This window comes from Ursus maritimus, unplaced genomic scaffold (assembly GCF_017311325.1).
Source record: "Ursus maritimus isolate PB19 unplaced genomic scaffold, ASM1731132v1 scaffold_22, whole genome shotgun sequence".
In the NCBI taxonomy this organism is placed as follows: Eukaryota; Metazoa; Chordata; class Mammalia; order Carnivora; family Ursidae; genus Ursus; species Ursus maritimus.
Genome location: NW_024424675.1, coordinates 34,710,134 through 34,729,806, shown reverse-complemented (window position 1 = coordinate 34,729,806; position 19,673 = coordinate 34,710,134). Strand labels below are relative to the sequence as shown.

Sequence of the window (19,673 nt, the reverse complement as noted above, 5' to 3'; positions counted from 1 at the left end):
TACATACTTGTCCTACAGTAATTGTTATTTATTAAATGAAAGTCACAGATCACCCCACCTCCCAGGCAGCCCTCAGATGATGTTTTCAGGACTTTTTTTCTGTTGGATTATGAGTTGTACTATTACGTTGAAAACTCACATACTTTCAGGGGTCAGGCAGGTATGGGAATGAGCAAGGTTGGGAAGTGTTGGAGACCGGCATGAACTCCAGGCAGCAGAAGTCACGCTCTTCTTCCTCGTGACTGATCACATGCGGGTGGGTGCTTGTGTATATTTCCTGAAGTAATACTTACTCTTTCAGTGCGTGACGCACTGGGGCGTTTCATTATAAAAAAGCTCCTTATACCCCACTAACAGGTCACCACCTGGACCTTTCAAAACGCTGTGTTCTTGAAGTATGCCTTTTCTTTAGGGTCCTGGGGGCCTTTTCTTCCTGCTAGTTCTAGCCAAGTGGGAATCTGGGCTCTGTTGCCATTTTTGTCATTGTTTAAGAGAAGCCTCAAATATTTTTTTAAATGTGGACTACCCCAACTTTTACATAGTGGCCCAAATGTATAAAAATCCTTTTGGTGTACCAGATGCCTCCGTGAACTGCTTGGTTCATGGATCACTTGTTTGCAGTATCTGTTGTAGCCAGCTTTGAGGCCCCCCCCCCTTTTAAGTAAGCTCTTTGCCCACTGTGGGGCTTGAACTTATAACCCGAAGATCAAGAGTCATATGCTCCACTGACTTGAACCAGCAAGGCACCTGAGCTGTTTGTTTGTTTGTTTGTTTTTAACTCAACCTTGTGTTCTGAATATTTTCCCATGTTAGTTAAACAGTCCTTCAGAACAGCATTTCTATCCTGTCTTAGACTGTCCGGTGATGCTCAACTATGTGGATCGTCTGTGTGGGCCACCAAGAGTTGTGCAAGCTACAGCCCTTTGAAGACGTAGGTTGCTTCCAAGATTTTATAAGTAGAGGAAATTTGGCATGAATCACGAACTCCTCCGCCTCCACCCCCCAGAGTGCTGGGGTGTGTGGGAGGGAAGGGGCATTTTTTTTCTAATTTAATTCTAAGACTCATGTTTCATGGAGTCAGGATAGCACTTAGCACAGGCTAGGGTTTTGTAAATGTAGATAATAAATGATGTGTTTTAGCCCACACTCATGAATTGTACATCAAAGTATAAAATCTGATTAAATTATTTGTGACTTCAAAGGCGATTAGTTGTTCCTTTGGGCAAGATTTATGGCTTTACAAAAGGATTGGCATCCATGTCAAAGCTTAATTGAAACGAGCATTTCCAAATGTCTTTCTGCTTTTGAAAATGTCTAGCATGATTTAAAAGCAGGTTTCTCAGTCTCCGCACTGTTGAATTTTGGGGCTGGTTGATTCTCTGTTGCGGGGCCTTCTTGTGCTTTGCAGGGTGTTTAAACATCCCTGTAGCCTCTCTGCACTAGAAGCCAGGGGCACCCACCCCTGCCCACAAATTGGCAGCTAAAAATGTCTTCAGACGTTGCCGTGTGTCCCCTGGGGACATAGTCACCTCTCCAGTTTCCATTGAGAACCATTATGTTAATGTACCATGCTTTTGACTTTTAGCACTGATAGCAAAATTCTGATTGCTTAAGTTCATGTTTGAAGCTCCTCCATATTTACATTTAATTTTTTATCATTTTCCCCCTGAATATAAAGTATTCCTTTTCAACTTTAATATTATACAATAAATAGCGTATAATTCTACCCTGAGAGGTAACAACTGTGAAGAATTGGGTGTTCCTAGCGGCACCTGGGTGGCTCAGTAGGTTAAGCGACTGCCTTTGGCTCAGGTCATGATCTCAGGGTCCTGGGATCGAGCCCTACATCGGGCTCCCTGCTCAGCGGAGAGCCTGCCTCTCCCTCTCCCTCTGCCCCTACCCCTGCTTGTGTGCTTTCTCTCTCTGTCAAATAAAATAAACAAAATCTTAAAAAAAAAAAAAAAAAAAGAATTGGGTGTTCCTAAAATAAATAAATTAGTTAAATTGGGTGTTCCTTCAGATTTTTGAATGTGTAAACCACATTGATAATCATTACCAGAATGTTTTGTGGTCCAATGGGATCATACTAAGCTTTCTGCTCCTTTCAAGGGAGCAGTGTTTCTCTGACATCTTACTGTGTTTATCCATATAGTTCTATTTGTTAGTAGCATATAGATGGCATGTGAATGAATGAATTTTAGGAAACATTTCTTAGGGCAAGAAATCTGATTTTATAAAGTAATATAAATACAAATATTTAAATGGATACATTGATTTGTTTTCTTTTTTTGTGTGTGTGTGATTTTATTTATTTATCAGAGCGGAGAGAGAGAGAATATGCACAAGCCGGGGGAGGGGCAGAGGGAAAGGGAGAAGCGGACACCCTGCTGAGCAGGGAGCCCGACGCAGGGCTCTATCCCAGGACCCGGAGATCATGACCTGAGCCGAAGGCAGACGCTTAAGCTACTGAGCCATCCGGGCGTCCCTGACTTGTTTTTTTAATGCACGTTTTATGTATATGCGCTCTGCTAACTTTCTAACCCTCAAAACTGTAGGTGTTTTGACTAGCCTGCTGTTTACACGTTCATCTAGGTGGTCACATATGAAGCTAGGGTAACGTTTTCAAGAACACACCCATTGAACCTCACTGGAGTCAGAGAATTCCAGAATTCTTAGCCCTTCGTTTACATTTATTTGTATTAACAAATATATTTTTGCACTTGTTTTATTTTTTATTTTATTTTTTAAAGATTTTTATTTATTTATTTGACGGAGAGAGACAGTCAGCGAGAGAGGGAACACAGGCAGGGGGAGTGGGAGAGGAAGAAGCAGGCTCCCAGCAGAGGAGCCCGATGTGGGGCTCACATCACATCGCCAGGACCACGCCCTGAGCCGAAGGCAGATGCCTAACGACTGCGCCACCCAGGCACCCCGGCACTTGTTTTAAAGATCTTCCCCCGCCAAAGAGCACAGTAATAGTAGTTTTAGAAGGGCAAAATGACCCATAATCTAAAGACCTCTAGCTGACTTTTTTTTTTTTTTTAAATGATGGTGACACTTCATGGTTAAAATTAAGATAAAACAAAACCCAGCAGGGGCGCCTGGGTGGCACAGCGGTTGGGCGTCTGCCTTCGGCTCAGGGCGTGATCCCGGCATTGTGGGATCGAGCCCCACATCAGGCTCCTCCGCTGGGAGCCTGCTTCTTCCTCTCCCGCTCCCCCTGCTTGTGTTCCCTCTCTCGCTGGCTGTCTCTATCTCTGTCGAATAAATAAATAAAAAATCTTAAAAAAAAAAAAAAAACCCAGCAGGATGAAAGCAGTATAGAAGGACGTAAAAGAAAAAGTCATGTTTCGTTTACCCCCACAGCCCAAGTCCAGTTTTTCTCCTAAGTATAAAACGATTAACAGTCTGTGGAATGTACTTCTACCAAAAATAAGTATGTCTACATTCATTTGAAGACGTGCAAACATTTACACATATTGGGGACATTTCTGTACACACACGATTTTTACCTTTCTCTCTTCTTTTTTTTCCACTCAATTTTTACCTCTTTTTTTTTCTATACGTACTTCTGTGGGGACCAGTCCTTGTCAGATCATGCAGATCTGCATCATTCTTTAGGGTCGTATGGTAGGTTTGCCACCATTTACTTACCAGTGTCCAGTTAATAGACATTGATACACCATCTCCCGTTTTTCTGCTGTCAGAAATACTGTTGCAATGAACCTTCTTCACGTGCATATATTGTGTCCCCAGCACTTGACACATACATCTAGGGGATGAGCTCCTAGCATTGGAACCTTGCTGTCCCTGTTTTTTTTTTTTTTTTTAAAGATTTTATTTATTTATTTGACAGAGAGACAGACAATGAGAGAGGGAACACAAGCAGGGGGAGTGGGAGAGGAAGAAGCAGGCTCATAGAGGAGGAGCCTGATGTGGGTCCCGATCCCAGATCGCTGGGATCACGCCCTGAGCCAAAGGCAGACGCTCAACCGCTGTGCCACCCAGGCGCCCCTGTCCCTGTGTTTTATACAGTCTAATTTTGGGTGATATCAGCATCACCTAATTGCTGTCCTCAAAGGTTTTACAGTTCCTGTTAAGTGTTCCTTTTTCCTCAGCTACCCTCAACACTAGGTGTTTTTGGTAGGGGAGGGCCCCGAGGTGGTGTTTGAGGGTTACCATCCTGTATAATGTGGGTGGGGGTGATGGCGAGGGCCTTTCCTTGGGAATCCTGAGTGCATATAAAGTCTTGGGTTGGGAGCAGGTTTGAATTTGGAGGAATAGTGCAAAGGTCTGTGTGGCTGTAGATTCCAGAATGGGGAAAGGAAAGGTGGGATGCGTGGTTGGATTTTATTCTGGGGGGATAGCATGCTTCTAGGGTGGTTTTATTTAATTAATTAATTAAAAGATTTTATTGTTAAGTAACCTCTACACCCAAGGTGGGGCTCAGACTCCCAGCCCCAAGATCAAGAGTTGCATGTTCTACTCACTGAGCCAGCCAGGCGCCCCTCCTCTGGATGGTTTTAGATGGAGGAGTGGTATGCCTGGCTGCTCTGTGGAGGGGTGCTGTGGCAGGAGGCCAGGGGACCCATGGGAAGCTCTTATAGGGTCTTGGTGGCAAATGATGGGCAGGGGCAGTATTTACCAACCATTTCTTTCATTATGATCCCATAAGGAGCCACTTTAGACATGTTTTCCCATCCATCCTCCTGTGACTTTTTTTCTAAAGGGAGGTGAAATTCACATGACCTAAAATTAACCATTTTAACGTGTACAACTCAGTGGCATTTAGTGCATTCACAGTGTTACGCAATCGCCACTGTTCTGTAGTTCCAAAAGATTTTCATCACTCCCAAATAAAGCGCTGTTCATTAAGCAGGCACCCCCCACCCCCAGCTCGCTTGCCCCTGGAGACCATTAGCCTGCATTCTGTTCGAATGGATTGCCTATTCTGGATACTTCATGTAAGCGAAATCATACAAAATGTGCCCTGTGTGTCTGGCTCCTTGCACTGAGTATATGTTTCCAGGGGCCTCCCCATTGCAGCATGCGTCCGAACCTCATTTCTTTTCATGGCTCAGTAATGTGCTACTGCAGACACCCCAGTTTGTCAGTACGTCGGACATTCAGATTGTTTCCACCTTTGAACTGTTGTGAACAGTGCTTCAGTGAACATTTGTGTACCAAGATTTGAGTACCGCTTTTCAGTTTGGGGGTATATACCTAGGAGTGGATTCTCATGAAACTTGAAAATACTGTAGATCTGTTTAAGTACTGCGTGTGTCTGTTTTATACATAAAAGGAGTGAGAGTTTTTCACCCCCCCAAGAGCCACTTTCTGCCCTTTGAGGGCGATATTGTCCCATTGAGACTGTGTGCACTAGGCTGATAGCAGTGGGCATGGAGACCAGGGGGAGCTGGGGGTTGTACTTTGGAAGTGGTATGAGGAGGTCTTGCTGAATAGTGTGTTAAGTTGAGGCGGGAGAGCAAGGGAGGAATTGAGGCAGTGTAGACATGTTTGACCTTGAACATAGGTGAGTGGTTGTAGCATTAACTGATATGGGGAGGTTGAGGCAGGTACACAGTGTTTCACAAATTAGGGAGGAGAGGCTTGTGGTACTCAGGGGTGGGCAGGGGCCATCGCTTTCCCCGAGGTGGGTGACCCCAGTGCTGTCCCTTTCCAATTACATGAGGCATTTTTGTCCCAGATGTCTGTGTGTGTGTGTGTGGGGGGGGGGGGTGCTCTGCCCTTTGCTCGCTGGAGAGAGAGTGAACCAGACCCGTCTCCACTGGCTCACCCGTATTCTTGCCATATCCAAGTGCTATGTTTAATTAAAAAAAAAAAAAAAATTTAGGGCATATTTCTTAAACCTTCAATACTTAAGTTTTATGAACAGAGGAAACTTTATATGACTGTGAAATTAAACACTTGTTGTTCCAGTTATGTTTTAACTACACAATTGCAAAAATAACAGCTTGGCCTCTGTGCTTGCTGAATTCCCCAGGACCGCAAGTGGGGCAGAGCTCTGTGAGACCACCTGCTGGCTTCTCCTTCCTTCCCCCCACCTCCCCCCAAGGATTTAATTTGATTTGATTTTTTTAGAGTAACCTCTATACCCCACATGGGCCTCGAACTCATAACCCCAAGATCAAGAGTTGGATGCTCTTCCGAATGAGCCAGTCGGACGCCCCGCCTTCCTTCCTTTTCTCACCGGAGCTGTTACTACTAAGCCGGGAACTGGGCTCCTTGAGTTCTGTGTGCAACAGCACGCTTGCATGCGTTTTTGTTACGGCTCACCCTTTCTGGTTAGGCTTTCTTGTCAGAGTGCCTTGTGGTCGCACACAGTGCTTTGGCTAGCAGAGGACCCTTCCTTCTCTGCGTGGTTGCTCGTTTGCGTAGGAGAATACAGTGTGCAAGGCCCTGGTCTTTCATCCTTCCAGAGAGATTTCAGCCACTGCAAATCTCTTTTGGAAGGAAGCAGGTGGGATATAAGTGAATGAGTAATAAAATCCCAAGACCAAGATTTTATTGCTCATATACGTACATCTTTGAAATGCCTTTATCTTTGATGATTCTCTCTCTCTCTCTTTTTTTTTGGTGTGCCAAGTACCTTAGTTCTGCTTGTTGTTATGGTACCAGTGGTTATAGTTACGGTGCTGGTAACAGCGACTGCCGCTCTCATTGGACGGAATGTTGTGTGCAGGTGCTGGGCCAGACATTTGTTCATCGTTACAGTAAAACGAAGTCAATTTACTATTTAAAAAAACTTAATTCTCAAAATAATTTCAAGTGTTGATTGAGCCTTTGCTAAGGACCACGTGACGTGGATTAGTGCATGTCGTCACCACCCCTCCTCATTTGCAGGTTGAGGTAAAGAGTGCCCGGAGACAGGCCCACTTCATCCCTTTGTGGATTCATCAACCTCAGCATCCTCTTTGGGACCAAAGATAATTATTTTTTTGGGAGGGGGGCTGTGCTTTATAGGCCGTTGAGCAGCATCTCTGGTCTCCACCTGTTTGATGCCAGTGGCACCCTCCCCCCCGCAGTGATGACAGCCAAAAATGTCTGCAGACATTGGCCAGTGTGTCCTGGGTGGCAAAATCACTCCTGGCCAAGAACTGCTGGTTTAAGTGATTGAAACCAAAGCCCTCGAGGTTCATGGGGAAATGGAAAATAATACTACATTGATAGCAAATAATAATACAGTCCTTAACTGATGCCAGGCACTGTTCAGATGATTAATTTTTTTGATCTTCACAACTTGATGAGGTAGATACTTTTATCAGTCCTTTTGTATTATATTATCACTGTCCCTCTTTGAGGCTAGCAGGAGAGGAGATTCACCAGACCTCAGGTGAGGACACCCAGCAAGTCAGCTACAGAGCTGAACTTAAAACCTAGTGTCTGGCTCCTGATACATGCTTGCAACCGCCCCTGTCTGTGTCTGGTCTTTCCCTCTGTGTTACATTAAAGACAGCGTTGCAGGTCCTGGCACTAGAGCTGAGCGGGTATGTGAGTTTCACCCATTGGATCCTCACTTTGAGTATCCCCCCATTTGGCAGGTGAGCAAACTGAGGCAAGCGTCCACCAAAGTGAGCACTTTTGAAGTCCCCAGGATGTCCTGATTTGTAACCCCTTTGCCATCAACAGCTTCTCTTAAGGACCAGATCATTGCAAAATCCCTGTGTCTTGTGTGTCTGAGGAAGGCTGGCCATTTTGTTGTCTGGCATGAATTTAATAACAGGACAGTTCCAGTAACGGCAGGCTGTTTAGGCAAAGGGGCAGGATCTCCAGGAGGCACGACCCATCTGAACACTCATTTTGTCACAGGGTTTAGTTTCTGTCCTATCACCAACTCCGTGGATAAGGCTCAGGGGAGCAGTATATAGGTAGTTATAAGGTATTTTTAAAAGACTTGGCTTAGGTACGATTCTCTATTCTCCTATAAAAGTTTGGAACATAGTAAGGAGGGAGATAATTGACCAGCGACGCCCTCGCTCCATCTGGTGCTGAGTTTGGCTTCATTCAGCATCATGGAACCTTTGAAATGGGAAGCCGGAGATCTCCCAAGGGGTGGACTTGGCCTCCGGCAGGTGCAATGGCTGTGACACAAGCCGGCTCCTTCACCTCCCAGAAACGGACGGCATGCCATTTGTAAGCCTGGCTCCGGTCTCTGCATCTGGACCGTGGTGGGGGCTGGTTTAATCGCTATTTATTTTGAGATTTACACCCGTGAATGGGCCAAACCAATTTCAGTGGAGGCTTAGCCGATTTGTCTTAGAGCTTTGTGTTTAATAGAATGACTGGAGAGGCCTTCTTCCTTCGACAGCTTGAACGGTTTAACATTGGGTTAAAGCCTGTGCTTGACATGAACGGCCAACCCTTCCCGCTGCGCCCCATCTGGGGCGCTCTGGGGGTCTTGTTGAAATCAAACACAGTTTCTCTCCTCCCCCCCATGCACAAGTTTTATTTGTTTATTTATTTGTAAATCCGTCCAGTAACAATGAACATACTTTTTCAGCTTCGCCAGCCTCTGCAAAGACGGGACAAGCAGGGAGTTTATCCGGCAGCCCGAAAACGTTCTCTCCTCAAGCTTCAACCCCCGTCACGACGAAAACGGACAAAACTTGCACCACTGGGAGCATCCTGAATCTTAACTTGGGTCAGTGGGAATTTTTGGAAGTCTCTTTCTGCGGCAACTATGAATGTTCTTGCAAGTTGTTATGTCTTTTCTGTGTGGTTCTTGAGCTCTGAACTTTTTGGGCAAATTATTTAAAAGGCACACTGGACAAAGATGAAGAGTGATCGGTAAGAGGAGCGAGTAAGGGATTTCCTGGGGCCTGGTGGTGTGCAGAGATGTTTCATCTTGAAGCACCTTAGGCTAGTGTTTACAACCATTTCCTGCCCTTGGCCACCTGTACCTGGTTCTTAGATACGTGTATGCATATATTGTTTATTTTGTTTGTTTGTTTTTTTGGAAAGATTTATTTATTTATTTGAGAGAGAGAATGAGAGAGAGAGAAATCGCACACACACGAGTGCGGGAAGGGGCAGAGGGAGAGAGAGAATCTCAAGCAGACTCCCCACAGAGCGTGGAGGCCATCAAGGGGCTCAATCTTATGACCCAGAGACCATGACCTGAGCTGAAACGAAGAGTCAGCCATTAACCAACTGAGACACCCAGGCGACCTATGTGTGTATATGTGCTTAATGTTTTATATACACACATGCACACGTACACTTGATGTGTATAAAGTTTTATGAATCGGTATTTACTTTCTCTATGTATTCTCTTCTAATTTTTTAAAAAATGCTGACCTTTATCCCTGACTTAGTAGGTTTGTTTTTTCCCCCATTAGAGTTCATTGGTTTTTCTAAAAAGCACTACCTTAGGCAAAAGTCTTCAGAAAAATGACCACCAGAAATGCTAAATATCCATTTATGAAGTTATTTTATTGATTCAACCCATCGTGATCCTTGATTTTTATTGAGCGTCTGTTACATGCGGTGTGCTTTTTAGGCACGGGCAGGGAGTGGTGAGCAAGGGCCCTGCTATTACATAGAGCTTGGTTCTAGAAAGTGGGAAACAATAAGAAAAGTAAACAAGACCCTTCACCCTGTGAGAGAAGGTCATGTGTGCTAACCTGATAAGGAGAGAGATGCGCAGGATGGGGGTGGCTTGGAAGAGGCAGTGGTTAGGGGAGGCCTCTGTGCGGTGGTGTTTAAATCTAGATTTGCATGACATGGAAAACCATCTCTAGCAGGAACTAGAGATTTACAGGCCTTAGGGTAAGGGATGAACTCCGTGTGCTGTAGGAATGATAGGGAGGCCCAGGTGGCCTGTTGTAGTGGGGGAGGGGGAGAAGGTGAAGAGCTGAGGTCCATCAGCACTGGGACCGTGTAGACCGTGGTACGGGACCCAGTGCAGAGCTGTTGGAACAGCGGAGGGATGTGAACTGACTGAGCATTTTAGAAGGACCATGCTGGGTGCTGTGTTGAGAAGAGCCTATGGCAGCTATCTTCCCCATGGTCAGTTCCTTCACTCCCCTCCAGGGGACTCTTGACAATGTCTGGAGACATTTCTGGTTGTCACACCTGAGAAGGGAGGCTCGAGAATCCAGGGTTTTAGGAAGGGAGGGAGGGGCAGCCCCCTGTAGGGAGTGATGCCCACGTGTGAATTCACAGCCCCTGGAGGCCCTGTGCTCTCCAGGTTGGTCTTCTCCTGCAATGCCCTTTCAGATGGAGGGATGGAGGTCTGAAGGGGAGGTTGCAGGTGCCCAGGATTGCAGAGGCGGTAGGCGGCAGGGCTGGAGGAAGCCTGTGTCTCCACGGAGCCTAGAGCCTGGCTCACACTGGTGCCCCCCCCCCCCCATTAGTGCAGCCTGGATGTGGTCCAGCAGGCAGAGTGGTAACTTTTGGGGCTGCAGCTCAGATTGGCTGGTGTGAATTGCTCACTTGCACAAAAGGGGACCCGTTTGCTCCCTTGGGGGATGTTCGTTGATCTCAGCAATGTGGTTTGCTTTCTCACACCCTCCCTCCACCTCCGCACCCTGAAAAGGAACACTGTGCAGAGGCAGGTCTCATGGTCACGTTTCTTCTCTGCCAGTCATGTGTGGCAAGAATAGCTCCTTCCCTAAGCCCGGCGGTCTTGGACATCCTTATGATGGTTGGGGGCCTTTCGGTTTGGCTTACCCGTGGTGGCAATGAAGGATTTCTTCCTGTTTTGTGTGCTGGTGGGTGGGCATGGCGGGACCCGAGGCTCTCCTGTGCAGAACACCCCCCCCCCAGCTCCTTCTGTTCTAGGACACACGCCTTGTTTGTCAGTGGGAATGAAAGCATTGGGAATGTGGGTGTTTTATGGGCTGGCATTTCCGTTACCTAACGGGAAGAGGATCAGAGAGGGACTGGTGAAAAGTGTCATGGCTGAGTAGAAGGGTCAGACAGTGGAGGGGAGTTCTAAATAATCCTCAAGAGCTCGTCCGGGGATGGGGCAGGTGCTTTACATGGGACTTCTTTTTTTGTTTTTTCTTTTTAAGTAGGCTCCACACCCAGCTTGGAGCCCAGTGTAGGGCTTGAACTCATGACCCTGAGATCAAGACCTGAGCTGAGATCAAGAGTCGGACACTTAACGGACTGAGCCACCCAGGTGCCCCATGGGGCCTTTTTTAATGTCTGGCATCCATGTAACTACTTTGAGCAGACAGAAGTGAGACCGTGCTGGGGATGCTGACAACATTATTATATCTAACAAAACGGTATTTCATTAAAAAAAAAAAAACTGGAAAAGATAAAATTAGAGAGATGGAAACCGTGAGTGATTGTTGGGGGGGGGGGGCGTTGTTAGGGGAGAGGGTTTGACTACAAACCACAAAGGGATTCTTTGGCTGATGACCTTGTTCTGCTTTCTGTGTGTGGTGGTGGTTACACATACCTGTATGCAGCTGTTAAAACTCCTCCAACTGTATTTCCCCCCAGATTTTACTCTCTGTAAATTAAAACTATTAAAAAAAAAAAAAGCAGACTTCAAGATAGATAACAGCCCCATTTCAATGAAGTTAAAACTGAGGTACGGAGAAGCAAAGGTATCTACCCTGCCAGCATCACGTGGTTCCCGGTCATGTTCGGCCTGTCGACTCAGGCCTGTCTGCCTTTTGGTTTATGCTCTTAGCCATGATACGTGAACTGACACGCTGCAAGATGATGCCGTGTTTGGATGGTGGCGGGCCCTGGACACTGCCTCTCGTGCGCTTGGCTGAGTCGGCCTAGCTGTAGGGGTCAGGGGGTGAGGTGATGATTTCGAACGGGCAGTCCCATGGAGGACACATTGCTTTTCTGAAGGGCGCAGTTCCCCCCGGTTGAACCTGTGTTGTCAAACTCTGAATTTTCAAGAAAACACAGTAACGCAGATTTTTATATGAACTCCCCTCGTTTTTAAAAGCTGGTAGTCAATTGCATTAAAAATGGAAACTCTTTTTTGTCAAAACAAATAAAACCAGCCCAAAATACGAAAACCTACCCATGGGTCATCAGTTGGATACGTGATTCTTGGTATTAATTTTGGCCCATGACAAAGGGGAGGGCTTCCACAGAGACTGTTCTCGCCCTGCTTGCTAACGCACAGGCCCCTCCCTCATTTGCTGTCTCAGGCCTCCTGGCTGCTCAAAAACAAGGAGCTGAAGCCTGGTGGACGGTTATAGCCCCTTTCTGTGACTGTATGGAAACTAGGTCCTAAATAAGAATGAGAGGAGGAAGGCCTGATTATTTTCTTCTTCAAGACTCCCGTTTGCTTCCCGGGGAATCTTGTCTCCTCTTCTCACACAGGGTGTTTGCTTTGGGCTGAACAAACACAGCAGTTCTGTGATCTTGTTGGTGACACAGATGTGTCTGGATGCTGTGTCAGGGATGCTGACAGCAGTGGGACGTTGTCAGGCCCAGAGCGTGGCTGCTTGTTTATTCTTCTGCTGTCACTGAAGGGCGAGTGCCTTTCTTTCTCAGGATAGAGTGATACCTTGAAGTCAGGCATCCTTTGAGAGCATGGATGCAATGCTGGGGGCCCAGGCTTCCCACAGGTAGCTTTGATTTACTCCTCCTCTCTCCCCCAGTGGGTGAGGTGAGGAAGATCTCTGCTTGGCTTTGATTGATAAGAGATATTTGCCAGGGTCTCTGGTCTGGATATTGTTCCCTCGAAGAACCACCATTTTGTAGCTCCTGGAAGTCCATCCATCATAGTCACCCAGCAGCTTTTGAACAAAGGAAATCTTTTTCTTTTCTTTTCTTTTCTTTTCTTTTCTTTTCTTTTCTTTTCTTTTCTTTTTTCTTTTTTCTTTTTTCTTTTTTCTTTTTTTTCTTCAGATGGGAGCTCCTGAGAGGTGGGGTGGGGGGGATGCAGAAGGAAAGGGAGAGGGAGAGTCCCAAGCAACCTAGAGCCTGTTGCGGGGCTTGATCTCATAACCCTGAGATAATGACCTGAGCCAAAATCAAGAGTGGGACGCTTAACCGACTGAGCCACCCACGCGCCCCAAGAAATCTATTTTTGTTTTTAAGATTTTATTTATTTATTTGACAGACAGCCAGCGAGAGAGGGAACACAAGCAGAGGGAGTGGAAGAGGGAGAAGCAGGCTTCCCACTGAGCAAGGAGCTTGGTGTGGGGCTCGATCCCACGACCCTGGGATCACGCCCTGAGCCGAAGTCAGACGCTTAACAATTGAGCCACCCAGGCGCCCCTATTTTTTTTTTTTAATTGAAAAAGATGTGCTTATATTTTTCTTGTAAAAAGTTTATTTTATTTTTATGAGTCATGAAGGCACATGGTAAGAGAAATTTCAAAGGACAGAAAGATGTTTAATGAAAAGCCAGCCTGTCTGTAACCTCTGATCCCCCTCTCTGTGCCCCTCCCAACAAGTGACCATGGTTCCCTCTTTTTAGTCTCCTTGGAGAGCTCTTCTGTATATACGCCAGGAGTTTGCAACCTGGGTGACTTTTGTCCCCTAGGGGGACATTTGGCAATCTCTGGAGATGTTATTTTATTATTATTTTTTTAATGATTTTTTATTATATTATGTTAGTCACCATACAGTACATCCCCGGTTTCCGATGTAAGGCTCGATGATTCATTAGTTGTGTATAACACCCAGTGCACCATGCAATACGTGCCCTCCTTACTACCCATCACCGGTCTATCCCATTCCCCCACCCCCCTCCCCTCTGAAGTCCTCAGTTTGTTTCTCATAGTCCATAGTCTCTCATGTTTCATTCCCCCTTCTGATTACCCCCTCTTTCTTTATCCCTTTCTTCCCCTACCGATCATCCTAGTTCTTATGTTCCATAGATGAGAGAAATCATATGATAGTTGTCTCTCTCTGCTTGACTTATTTCACTTAGCATTATGGAGATGTTATTTTTAAGTGATCTCCACACTCAGTGTGGAGCGTTGAGATCAAGAGGGGCACGCTCCACCGGCGGAGACAGCCGGGCGCACCCCTAGAGACGTCTTTGTGGTCACAGCTGGGATATGGGTGCTACTGGGCTCTGCTGGGTGTAGGCCAGGAAAGTGCTCAACATCCTACAATGTGCAGGCAGCCACCACTGCCCCACCTCCCTAGCCCCCCACAAAGACCCCAAATACCAAAAGTGCCAACACTGAGAAACCCCAAGAACACACATTCAGATCTGTGTGTTTTTCTTTTCTCCCTACATCCAGTGCCAATGTGTTCTGCCGATTGTCACCTTCGTTTTTTTTTTTCTTTCTTTCTTTTTTTTGATTTTTTAGAAAAAAAATTTTCAAGACTTTATTCATTTGAGGGGCAGGGAAGGGGGTGCATGAGGGACATAGGGAGAAGCAGCCTCCCCGCTGAGCAGGGAGCCCCACACGGGACTCGATCGCAGGACCCTGGGATCATGACCTGAGCTGAAGGCAGACACTTAACCCACTGAGCCACCCAGGTGCCCCGTCACCTTCGTGTTCATTAAACAGGTTGGCTTTTCCAGAACAGCACATGAAGGTCTGCTACGGTTTTATTTTAGCAGTGGCGTTTTGTTCCATTTCAATGTGAAGTGTTGATTTACTTACCCAGGCACCTTCTGTAGTGGCTCTAGGTTGTTCTGCTGTTGAAAATAGCTGCTGTGAAGACCCTTTTGGCCCATGTGGGAGTGTAGCCATAGGATGAGTTCCTAGAAGTAGAATCTCTGGTCAGAGGCCATGTGTGGTTGACGTTTTGAGAGAGGCTGCCAGATTGCCCTCTGAAGGGATGCTTCTGATTTATGCTCCCTCCAGAAATGTAAGGTCGTGTCTCTTTCTCTAGCATTGGTACTTTTTTCTCCCCGGTTTCCATTTATAGCCTAAGTTGTCTTCGCATCAGCCGAGAAGTTCAAAATGTTGGCAGCAAAGGTGGATTCTGAAGGTATTCCCGATATAGAAGGGCAGGGGTGGAAGAAGTCCCGATAAGCCGCTCTTACAGCTAAACGAGAAAGAGAAGCTCTTTTTTTCTCCCTGTGGAGGAGAGGGAAACTCAAAATGCAGCAGAAAATTCGAGAAAGTTAATTAGATTTGGCTAAACTCCTGAAGGTCTGCTCCCAGGGACTTGATCCCAGCGCCCCCTGGCTTTTGGTGGTTTCTTGTTAGAATAAACATTACTGTAGCTTATTGACTGGAGAAACCTTAACTGTAAAATGAGGTGCTCTACGTTCTTTTCATTCCTCTTGATTATGAGTATTTCAGAGTTCAGCCTTTTTAGGCTAAAGTTAAGAGATTGCATTTACTGTTAGACACACAGTTACACACGCACACACGTGTACACACACACACACACATACACACAGGAGTATTCCAGCAAGGTGTAGGTCTCAATGAGCCCTAGGTTTTGAAGGTTTTAACACAGGTATACAAAGGTTAAGGCAAATCAGGAGGAGTTTTTTTTTTTTTTCTTAAAGATTTATTTATGTATTAGGGCGTAAGCAGGGGGGATGGGCAGAAGGAGGTGGCGGGGGTGGGGTGGGGGAGAGAAGCAAACTCCCCATTGAGCATGGAGCCTGGCTCTGGGGCTCGATCTCACAACCCTGAGATCATGACCTGAGTCTTAACTGGCTGAGCCATCCAGGCGCCCCAGGAGGAGTTTCTTTCTTTCTTTTTTTTTTTTAAAGATTTTATTTATTTATTCGACAGAGAGAGAGACAGCCAGTGAGAGAGGGAACACAAGCAGGGGGAGTGGGAGAGGAAGAAGCAGGCTCATAGCGGAGGAGCCTGATGTGGGGCTCGATCCCAGAACGCCGGGATCACGCCCTGAGCCGAAGGCAGACGCTTAACTGCTGTGCCACCCAGGCGCCCCAGGAGTTTCTTTTTTTAACTCACGTAGAAGATTGGACTAATACAAGGGTTCTCAGCCTTAGCTGCTAGTTAGAATCATCTGGGGTACTTTTTTTTTTATCTTATTATTTTTTTTTAAGTAGGCTCCATGCCTAGTGTGAGGCTTGAACTCATGACCCTGAGATCAAGAGTCACATGCTCAACGGACTGAGCCTGCCTGGCGCCCCGTCTGGAGTACTTTTAAAGGGCCAGTGTACAGACCTTCCCCCTGGCCATTTAATTCACATACTCTGGGAGGGGGACCAGGGCACTAGGATTTTTTTTTTTTTTTTTTTAAAGCTCTATAGGTGATTTCATTGTGCGGACAAGATTAGCAGTCAGTGCATTACAGATGGGGATGGCAAATTTTATGGCCTTTGGACCAAATCTGGCCCCGCAGCTGCTTTTGCAAATAAAGTTTTATTGGAACACAGTGTCATCAGTTTGTTTACATATTATTTATGGCTACTTTGACATCAGAGCCTATATGACCTGCAGAACCCAATTTTCTCTGGCGTTTTACAGAGAAGGGTTGCTGACTCCTGGTAGAGTAGGTGGTGGTGTTTTGGTAACTGCTATTTGAAACATATTGAGGACACCGATGGAAAGTGGTTTTGTGAGATATTTATTTTACAACTTTGTACTTGAAGGACTGCCTTTTCCCTTAGGAATCCAGCCTGCTTTCTCATTTCTGAAAGTGGAAGTTATGAGACAGGCTTCATATCCTTCCCCCTTTCCTGTCACATCCACATCTTAACTGTTGAACTCTTAAATCCTCCTCATACGGCTCTTGAATTGGAGGTTTCTTTTTTCTGGCGGTTTCCCTGGTCCTCTTCCTCCTCCTTTCCGCCCCTGGCTGTTTTATTACTGTTTCACTCTCTGTGTTCGCTTGTAAGGTGCTTCTCCGGCAAATTTGCATGAAGATTCTTCCCCCCACTGCGAAGTGTCTGTGCCTTCACCTCATCCCCTCCGTGAGCATGTCCAGTCCTGTACACACATGCACACGGATGCTCATGCCCATGGACACACACGGTCACAGGTGGATATGATTTGAGAGCCTTAAGAGCCCTTTCTCGCAGGGCAAGGATGGTATCTGCTTGCTTTGAGCAAGTCACTTCTGGAATCTCCCTGAGGGCTGCCCCTGACTGTGTTTTTGGGAAAGGGCCCTTCCTAATCTTACCTTGGTGGGGACCTCATTACAGTGATAAAATCAGCTTGGAGCCGTTCCTTGAGCTGGTTAACTGTGAGTGGGCTGGGTGGGGCTCTTGGGAGGCCGCCTCCCTCCGGTCACTTTAAAGGAGCGAATCTCTAGGTGTGCAGGGTGAGACTGGCCCGTTCCTGGGTGAAGGGGAAGGTGTGGGTCATCTTGGAAAAAGGAGACTAGCAGAGAGTGAAGGTTGTGAGCAGCCCTCGTACGTCCAGCCCTCAGACTCTACCCTGGGCCTCTTGCATAGCCCGCTGGATGGAGGTGGCATTTGGGGTGGGGTAGCAGGGAGATGGAGGACGTCAGAGAAGGAGCTCCCAGAGGGTGGCAGCAGGCCCAGTGGTGGCTTCTCGTCTTTGTTCTTGATGGATGCCACACGCTTTCTAGTTGTTTTTCTGGGATCCGCCAAGGCAGGGCACGTGCCCCGCCTTCTCTGCTTGGGGTCGGTTGGTGAAGGAGGGGGCACACCAGAGGGTAGCAGGCAGGGTGGTCGAAAGTGCTCCCTGCCTGTGAAGTCTCACTGTGTTCTGGGCCTGTGTACCTTTATTTTGTCCCTTCTGTTTCGGGGGTACTAGAGGAGGTGGGAAAGGAATTCAAGCAATGCAAGCGCACAGACCCTTGGAATCTGGTCTAGTTGGTCATATAAGGAGCCCGTGGTAGAAGTCGAGAGGGTAGCCGGAGTCCTGGCCCTGAGTCCTCTGTCAGAGGCCTTTGCGTGGGACTAGGGCGAGGAGCGTGCACCCTTTCTCAGCGAGAAGTCACAGCTTGAATATCCAGGGCTAATCTCTTTACCTGTCTTCAGATGGATGCCTGGGCCAAAAGGAGGAGGTCTGCCTATGTGACACTCTCCCTCCTTTTCTGACTTGAGCTCCAGTCTAGGTCAACTAGGGACAAAACATGAAGTCTCTGTGGTAAATGAGGAACCGGGCCTCCAGTTACGTGTGTGCGCTCCGGGGTGGGTTTTGGGGGGAGAGGCGCCCAGCGTCTCTTGGGTCCTGGCCCTCTCTGATCCGGGCCTGGAGTTCAAAGCACACACTGGCCAGACTCGGTGTGACTTTATCTGCTGATCTTGAGATTGAATATATTAGTGTAACCTTTGGCTTTTGAGCTCCCTAATGACGCGGAGTTCCACAGACAACCATCTGGCTGGGATTGTGCATTTTAAATATTGAAAGCGACCCAGACAACTGTTGAGTAGACTGGGTAGATCTGCCAGATGTGTTCTGGGGCTGTTCTGTCCACGTCAGCCCGTCGTCGAGCAGATGATGCTGTTGGGACAAACAGTGAGAAGGTCGGAGGTTTCTCTCCCCGCCGTGTTCTAGAGCGGGTGTCCGCGGGAGGGAAGCTAAGCGATAGCGTGGCCTGTTCCTCCGCCCAGCGCCCGCCTGACAAGGGTGTGACCCTGTCTTCCAGATCGCAGCAAGGCCGAGATGGACCTGAAGGAGCTGAGCGAGTCGGTCCAGCAGCAGACGGCACCCGTGCCGCTCATCTCGCCCAAGCGGCAGATCCGTAGCAGGTTCCAGCTCAATCTCGACAAGACCATAGAGAGTTGCAAAGCACAATTAGGTACGTCCTTCAGTTTGCTCGCACAGGCACCGCTGTCACCACCGTCACCGTGAACTCTCTGTAGGGCCACCGCCCGGACGAAGCCAAAGTTGGATCCTGGCTGCTGTTAGCAGCAGCTGGACCTGGCCTGGTTTGTGCAACTAAAGTGTAGTTCCACTCACGGCGGAATGTTTCCGATTTGCTGGTTAGTGGTTCAGAAGGGTTCTGTGAATTCCACCCAGCTTATTCTCTGGTTGTGGTAGCCTGCAGACTCGAGGTACAGGCGGTAGGGAAGTTTGAAAGGGGAAGGATCCTCCTGAGTTTGCCCCTGTGCTCCCTGTCTGCGCACATCAGCGTCCTACTGTCAGGATCAAGTGTGTCCCACACATGTCCAACACAAACTCTTTCTGCTGCGGACTGAGCCCTTCCCACCCAGCACATGCATCTTGCTTCTGTACCTGTTGCCTCCCTTCCTCTTCCCCCTGCTGCTGCCTTCACACTGCCTACCTAAATCCTTTCCCTAAGGCTGATCTCAGGCATCACCTCCTCCAGGAAGTCTTCTCTGATTGCCCTCTCCTCCCCATCTGCCGCTTCCTGTGGCACTTTATTACTTGGAAGCATCAGTGGTCTCTCTTTGTGTTGGGGGATGGGTCGCTCATTCTAGAGCTAGACTGGAAGCTCCTAGAGGGCAAGGAGGTTGCCTTATAAGCATTTATGTTCTCCAGAGCGGATAGCTGGCCTTAAGAGAGATAGCCACACCACGGTGAGGTTTACCCAGCTCACCCACAGTGAGTATCTGGGTGCTCTGGACCTTGGGATGAGTAAGAGTAGTTAGGAGTCATCCAGAAGGGCCAGAGGAGGACATTCCTTGTTGGATTTTCTGTTTCGGTAGGACATTGAATGGCATTTTGAAATTTTGCAGGCCATTTAAATATGTGCCTTGGGTCCTTCCGCGCAGCTGGTCTAACTCCTTGATTTGTTATTAACATTAATAACAATTTTAATATTTCTGTTTCCTGACTATTTCCTGCGTACCTTGCACTGTACTATGCACAGCACATAGATTGTCCTGGGAGGTTGAT

The 19,673-nt window shown here is 47.3% G+C and overlaps 1 protein-coding gene across 7 annotated transcripts in view; it reads left to right on the top strand.

The window, feature by feature from the left end:
* Window positions 1-19,673, top strand: part of ZMYND8 (zinc finger MYND-type containing 8) — a 120,499-nt gene that overhangs the window by 70,379 nt on the left and 30,447 nt on the right. For all 7 annotated transcript variants that reach the window (XM_040638432.1, XM_040638427.1, XM_040638428.1 and 4 more), the window contains 2 exons: window positions 8,522-8,662; window positions 18,460-18,612. In XM_040638432.1, coding sequence (XP_040494366.1) covers window positions 8,522-8,662; window positions 18,460-18,612 — 294 coding nt within the window. The remainder of the gene's footprint in view (window positions 1-8,521; window positions 8,663-18,459; window positions 18,613-19,673) is intronic.